The sequence below is a fragment of the Salvelinus sp. IW2-2015 genome, unplaced genomic scaffold (genome assembly GCF_002910315.2).
Source record: "Salvelinus sp. IW2-2015 unplaced genomic scaffold, ASM291031v2 Un_scaffold2048, whole genome shotgun sequence".
Lineage (NCBI taxonomy): Eukaryota > Metazoa > Chordata > Actinopteri > Salmoniformes > Salmonidae > Salvelinus > Salvelinus sp. IW2-2015.
In genome coordinates, this window is record NW_019943392.1 from 85,763 (window position 1) to 93,281 (window position 7,519).

General features: G+C 45.3%; 1 protein-coding gene across 2 annotated transcripts; it reads right to left on the reverse strand.

Annotated features, from left to right (window-relative positions):
* Positions 1-353: 353 nt before the first annotated feature.
* LOC112072804 (putative RNA-binding protein 15B) lies at positions 354-7,109 on the reverse strand. Of its 2 annotated transcripts, XM_070439940.1 has the most exons (3): positions 1,997-7,109; positions 1,892-1,929; positions 354-797 (listed from the first exon to the last, which is right to left on the reverse strand). In XM_070439940.1, the coding sequence occupies exon 1, from the start codon at positions 6,847-6,849 to the stop codon at positions 4,291-4,293; it is 2,559 nt and encodes an 852-aa protein (XP_070296041.1). In that variant the 5' UTR covers positions 6,850-7,109; the 3' UTR covers positions 354-797; positions 1,892-1,929; positions 1,997-4,290. The 2 variants fall into 2 exon arrangements, with proteins under 2 accessions (XP_070296041.1, XP_023995959.1); XM_024140191.2 differs by lacking the exons at positions 354-797; positions 1,892-1,929 and having other exon boundaries at positions 2,152-3,731; positions 3,783-7,109.
* Between the last annotated feature and the right edge of the window lie 410 nt (positions 7,110-7,519).

Below are 7,519 nucleotides of genomic sequence, written 5' to 3' on the forward strand. Positions count from 1 at the left end.
TAGACCAGTTAACCCACTGTTCCTAGACCAGTTAACCCACTGTTCCTAGACCAGTTAACCCACTGTTCCTAGACCAGTTAACCCACTGTTCCTAGGTTTTCATTGTAAATAAGATTGCACTCTTAACTGACTTGACTAATTTAAAAAAAGGTACAATTAAAAATTAAATCTAAAACTGCTTGTAAATCAGCATTTCACTATAAGGTCTATTCTGTTGTATTCGGCGCATGTGACAAATGTAATTTGATTTTGATCTGTACCTTAGTTGGATTATGTTTATATAATATATCATTATTATTATGTTAAATGTAGCAAATCAGTTTTAAAATTCACCAGAAAAAAAAAACCCAGAGTGTAGTTGACACTTTATTTTCCAGTGYGGAATCAATTGGCACTCTGGGTAAAATTACCCAATGTTCAAATTCCTGGGTAACACCGCCACCTAGTGTCACAAACAGACTTGTGTAAAAGACGCGCAGTCCACGGTTTTCCAGCTCATTCTAATCGCACTCTAGTTACATTACAAAAGATAGGAGGACATAGATTTGTTCCTGTGAGATTAATGCACAAACCTGCTCGATTTTTTACTGTTAGGCTTTTCAAACAATTAAACATGAATTATCCTATCAAGTGCAAGTAATTACACATACATACAAAAATATATTTTAAAACAAGAGCAATAAAACTTTTAATTTCATTTTCATACGGCATACATGTTTAAACAGAGAAAACAATAAAATGAACTGGTTGGTTTGAGTAAGTAAACACATCCGACTGATGTAGTCATATAGAACTATCTACACCTCTCCTGTGATGTAGTCGATAATAGATCTACTTACTCTGCCTCACTGATGGTAGTCATATAGATTAACTACCCTCCTTCATCTGATGTAGTCATATAGATGACCTCCTCTTTGTATTTATAGAATAACGTACGTCACGTCGACTCTGTTGTGCATTTTATAGATCTCTCAACGGGAGAGAGACCTTCGGTCACTGGGTCATTATAGATGATAGTCCTTTATCATACGACTGACTAACCTCCTTACTGATGTAGTCATATAGACTGACACCCATCTCACGGATTGTAGTCCACTTAATTTAATGAATATATAGCCTTAGTCTTCCTAACTGTGATGTTTTATGTATCATATGGTCACTACTAACTTCACTGATATGTTAGTCATATGAGAATATACTCAAACTTGGCTGCCTCACTGATGTGTCATACAATAGACTACTACACCTCCCTCATCCTCCACTGATGTTACTGTTTAGTGCAATAGTATTTAAATACCTCAATTATCCCTCCTCCTGAGATGTTAAGTGCTCGTATAGACTGTATCTACATCCTGGCTGGTAGTCATTTATAGACTTGAGCGTTACCCCTCTCTGAGTCATTTATAGACTACTAATTAACAATTTTAACTTCTCCTTCACTGATAGTAAGTTTAGCAGTCACTTATTAGATCTGATGTTACACCCTCCTCACTTATGATGTAGTCGGGTCAATTTAGAGTATCCCTACTAAGGTCTAAATTGGCTTCCTCGAGAAAATACCGTAATGTCTCCTCTCCAAAGTCTTGAATTATTCGTGTCATATAGATCTTATTTTGCCTCTCACCTGATGTAGTGTTCTTTAATATGACTATACTACCTCCATCACTGATTAGTCTCATATGACTAAGGCCTACGCCTTTCGCCTTCCCTCCTCACTGATGTGCAGTCATATAGACTAACTACCCCTCTGCAGGGATGTAGTGCGGATAGCATACCCTCACTGATGTAGTAAGATACTACCTCCTCACTGATGTAGTCAGTATAGACTACTACCTCCTCACTGATGTTCATATAGACACTACCTCCTCACTGATGTAGTCATATAGACTACTACCCTCCTCACTGATGTAGTCATATAGACTACTACCCCTCCTCATATGTGTTAGTCGTAATAGCTACTAACCCCTCCTCACTGATGTAGTCATTAGACAACTACCGCCTCTCACTGATGTAGTCATATAGACTACTACCCCTCCTCACTGATGTAGTCATATGATCTACCTCCTCCCACTGATGTAGTCATATAGACTCCTCCTCACTGTGGTGTGATTGGTTAGCATCACACATGACAGAATAATAAACAAACCATACTTCTCATTCTCTATTGGTGGTTTAAAGGAACTTCACATGGCAGTAGAGTATAACACCAGTTTAAAGGAACTTCACACGGCAGTAGAGTATAACACCAGTTTAAAGGAACTTCACACAGCAGTAGAGTATAACACCAGTCTAAAGTAACTTCACACGGCAGTACAGTCTAACACCAGTCTCACATCATGTAGTGACAAAGGATGCATCCTAAAAATAGCACCCTATTCTCTACACAGTAGACTACTTCTGACCAGTGCTCTACCCAAAAGTGCTCTACCCAAAAGTAGTGCACTATATAGGGAAAAGGGTTCTATAGGGCTCTGGTCTAAAGTAGTGCACTATGTAGGGAATAGGGTGCCATAGGGCTCTGGTCTAAAGTAGTGCACTATATAGGGCATATGGTGCCATTTGGGACGCACAGACGACTTTCCGTCAAACCATTCGACTTCCTGTTCCATTATTTCAGGTGATGGTTGTCTTTCTTCAAATCTACATTAAATATAATTATAATAATAAAATCTACATAATTATCATTGAAACAGACAGGTTTTGGTGTTCTCTCTAATATAAATACCAGTGAGTCAAAATGTTTAAAAAAAATAAGAATAATTCAATTCACCTCAACTGGTAAAATAAAATAAAAAAATAAAAAGTGTATTTTTAGTGTTGCGACACTTTCTGCTCTAAGAAACTCCTGGGAGACATAATACATTGTAATAATAATAATAATAATAAACCGACTCCAACAAAGATCAAGGGGGTGGGTTTCATTTGCATTGTATGTTTGTGATAAAAATGTTTTACAAAAAACAAATGACTAAAATAATTGTAGAGGTAGATTACAATCCATTCTGCCTTACAGCAAATCACACTAGAGAGTTGAAATCACATGCAAATAGGCTATAGGCTCATTCAGTACATCGTAAAGGTGGAGAGTGTATTAAAACGCTTAAAAAAAAAAGGCTAAACATACCAGTCATGGAACGTCAAAATATCACATTAGGAACAAAGACAGAACTATTAAGAAATAATATCTGTGAGGTGACACAGTATTTAAAAACGAAAACGGTCTCAAATCAACGGCAAGTCAACGGCAGCGGCAGCTGKACACCAGCCACACGGTAAAATCTGTAGAAAACAACAGCCAATTAGACCACACCATTCTCAAAACAAAACAAAAAAAAGACAAACATGGGACCTTCAGGAATGGTTCAATAAAAACAGAAGAAAAATAAGTCACACATGCAAACAATCATCATATGAATTATACTACCGCTGTGGAAGCAGCCAGATATACTGCTTGGTTAATTCCACATGAAAATAATATACAACAGTATGTATGAACAACAATKCCACACACTCACTAGTCGTGTTTCACTAACGCACGAGACTATATACAAACCATGTCTGTCCTACTAGTCGGCCCGACCTCCGAGAGTCTGTCTCAAAGAGTCAGACGTGCCCATGCTTGGAGAGACACAGCTCGGTCTCCGTTTGTACATGGGAAGTAGCGACATCGACAGACGGCTAAACGATCACGTCCTCGAGGGGTGGCTTCAGTGTGTTCACTGTGTGGCCCCCTATACAGACACAGACAGCCTGGAAGGGGGATAGGTACACCATAGGTACACCTATACAGACAGATAGCCACCAACACCACCTGTGTCTTAGTTTTAAAAAATCTAGTTACATATTGGGATATTATTTGACGACATATCGTATAAACTTTGACYATCTCGTAATGTTATTTTAGTGCTAGTTGGTTGGCTGTCCCTGCAAACAAAAAAAAGTATTTTTCCTTCATAATGTTGTTCTCCATTTTCTGTTTAAATTGGGAGTCCATTTGTTTTTTAGCACWTTTATTTCCATGACTGACCAAAAGTCATTATCTCCTGGCTCTCTCTCTTGTCCCTCTGCAGCAGACATATGGTGTGTGCAATATGATTGGAACATCGAATCGCAACGAAATCACAGTATCGAATCACAATACAAATAGAATCGTGAGCATCACAATACATATCGGCAACTAAGTACGGCGAGGTCCCTGGCAATTCCCAGCCCTACTGACGGCTGTCTGTTGTTAACGTGGGTGTAATAACATTGACAGCCAACACCATAAAGAGGTGTCTTCTGTCTACGTTAGGCAGAGTCGTTGACAATAACAACCACCAGGTGCTCTTCATCCAGATTCCCCAAAGTCCGATGTGCACTCTGGAGGAACTGCTGGGAGAAGTCACAGGGAGGGAAGGCGTACAGCATACCTCCCTTTCCCCCCCCCTTAGCCCCACCTACTGGTAGACTGATCACTCCTGCAGCCTCCTTGTTTCTCAGGTAGGTGACCAGGTGACGGAGGAGTCTGATCTGCAGGCCTGGTTCAGGTGGAGGGGCCTCGCGGTCGACGGGGTCCTGGAGGGCCAGGAGAACAGCGTAGCCCTCGGAGCCACCATGTTTGATCCTCCTGGTGACCTCGTTCAACCTGGTCTGATCCATCCTCAGTCGCTGGGCGATCTTCAGCTGGGTCAGTTTCCCCTTGGCCTGGTTGTCCTTCATGACAGAGTGGAAGAACCCGGAGCCTCCCTCCAGCAGGTGCATGTTAGTGGGGAAGCAGGAGTTCTTCAGGGTGAAGTGACCGTGCCAGGCTTTGCTGAGGGTGGTGGCACACTCCGACAGCATGCTGGGTGTTCTGGGGTCTTTATTAAGTGTGTCGGAGGTGTGGTTTGTGTCACTGGCCCGGTGGTTGCGGTCACGGTCCTTCTGTCTGTCTCCTCCAGTCTTCTTGTGGCGGTTCCGACTGGAGGATGTCTCGTGGCCGTCCTGGCCGACCCGGTCCTCGTTGGAGTGGCGGCTGCTGTCAGGGCTCTGTCCCCTGGGCTCGGTGGTAGAGTCTGGGGCCCGGACCCTGGCTCTGTCTGGGCTGTCCTCTGGAGAAGCTGACCCTGCTCTTCCTCTCACCTTGGACATGCCCCTCTCCTTCTCCTGAGAGGGTCCGTCAAGGGAGAGGGACCTGCGTCTGCGTCTCTCCGCCCCAGCCCGCTCTGCGTCTCTCTCCTTCAGCCAGCGCTCTCTGCTTCGGCTCCGGGCTGCCCGGTCCCCTCGGCCACCACGAGACCCCCCAAATGCTTCACCCCCCCTGCGCTCCAGGCTATTTGTTGGAGAGGTGAACTCTCTGTCCGCCCTGTCCAGCATAGCTCTCTCTCTCTCCCGCTGGGTGAACAGGGCGTGGGAGGAGGGCGAGCGGTCCCGGGCGCGTAGCTCTCTCTCCAGGCTACGGTCGCGAAGCCTCAGCAGGTCCAGGTGGGCAGGTAGAGGCACAGGGGGCTGGTATTCTGTTGGGTAACTACGAGGCAGGGGCTCCTCAGCCTTGGCAAAGTCCACCCTCAGCCTCCTCTCTGGGCCTCCTAGAGGGAACCCTCTCATCTGAGTACATGCAGCATGGGAGGCATCTAGGCTCTCATACTGAATGTAGGCAAAACTATCCCCTTTCGCATAGTCTATGTTCCGGATGCTGCCAAAACGGTCAAACTCTCTGGCCAGGGCTGCCAGGGAATTGCTGGGTCCCAGCCCGCCTACCCAAAGTCTGGTGGTAGGGTTGGCCTTACCGTAGCCTATCTTCACCGGGTTCCCGCCAATCACGCGGCCCTGCATGGTTACCTTAGCCCGGTGAGCCATGTCTAAGTTCTGGAATTTGAGGAAAGCGTAGGCTCCCCCCTGACCGCGCGCCGGTCGTTTAATCACAACTTCCTCGATGATGCCGTACTTATCGAAGCCTCTCCTCAGCTCGCCCTCAGTGACGTTGTGATCCAGGTTGCCYATGAACAYGTTCCTGCACGCCCMCGCYTCYTCCTCMGGRTTTATGTCWTCYTGCTCYGGTACTGGCAGCCCGTATGGCCGTCCCCTCTCGTCTAACATCCCATAGTAATCTAAGATCCTCTCCCTCTCTCTGCTCAGTCCCAGTCCCTCTACATGGTAATGTCTTGGTGGTCGGATATCTCCGATACTACTAACTCCAGCGCAGGGGGAGAGGGACCTCTGTCTATAAGAGGGATATGGGGCGTCATGGATGGGGACATAACCCATATCCGGCGGCGTGCAGCTGCGCCGCCGGACGTACATGGGCTCTACTTTGAGGGGGCGGTCATAGAGTACTAACCTGGTTTTGGCATGCCTGGCCTCTTTAGCGTCCTCCGGGTGCCGGAAATTGACGTAGGCGACTCGGCCTAGTTCTGGAGTGTGTGAGAGTTTCACACTAACGTCCCCAAACTTTTTAAACTCGTGAAACAGTCCGTCTTCAACGTGCTCGTCAGATAGCACCGAGCCGAGATTGCTAATGAGCAACGATTTGTATTCCAGAGTCCCCCCCGTTCCCCCCCTGAGGCCCAGTAGTTCGGCTGCCGCTTTGCCTTTAGGCAGGACGGCTGTAGTCCGGAGAAGGGGTCGGCCGATGAGACCGAGGTCGTGGTGTTGTTGTCGGTGGTGGAGGGGGTCTCCGGCGCCTCCACGCTCCTCCCGAAGCCGTGTCTTCTCTCGTTCCCTGCTCCTACTCCGAGCATGTTGCCTCCCGCTTTCAGCGAGCAGCAAAGCAAGTGGTGGGAGCGGCAGGTCCTCTCTCCGTGCCCCGTCCCGGTCCCGCTCTCTTTCCCGTATTCGTTTAGCTAAAGTCCTACTAGGACTGGAGTCCCTCCCGGCCTGTCGCTTCATTTTCAAACGATGCCCAAACTTTTTAGCTAACTAGCTAGCCAGCCAGTCAGTGTCTGCAGAAAAAAAATCCGATCTGGAAGCAAATTCCTCAGTTTTGGGAGACGTTACACTTAAACGGACGTTAGTAACTTGTAACTAATGTTCGCGACGTTAAAGACTTTGCATGTATTCCGAAATAAAAGGATAAACGCGTTTAAAAACATATTTAGAATCAGTGAACCTGTGTCAACTCCGCCATCTTGGACAAAAGGAATGTACACGTTCCGCCAATGGGAGGGGTTTGAGTCGACGTAGCCGCAGGGCTAGTGACGTCATGCGGAACAGATACTGCTCACCCAAAGTCTTGCAAATATATGACACAAATTAGATAAGGAATTTGTATGTGTGCTATGGAAATTAGAAATGATCACATGTTAAATAGAACATGCTTCACATGCATTTTGAATTATACTGAACTAAAATATAAATGCAACAATTTCATTGATTTTACAGTTCATGAGGAAATCAGTCGATTTAAATAAATAAATAACGTCCTAATCTATGGATTTCACATTTCTGTGAATACAGATATGCATCTGTGATCATAGATACCTTTAAAAAAAAAATGGTCCTCACAATTTAGTCAAGTTATTTTTTTTGTGCATTCAAATTGCCTTCAATAAAATGCAAT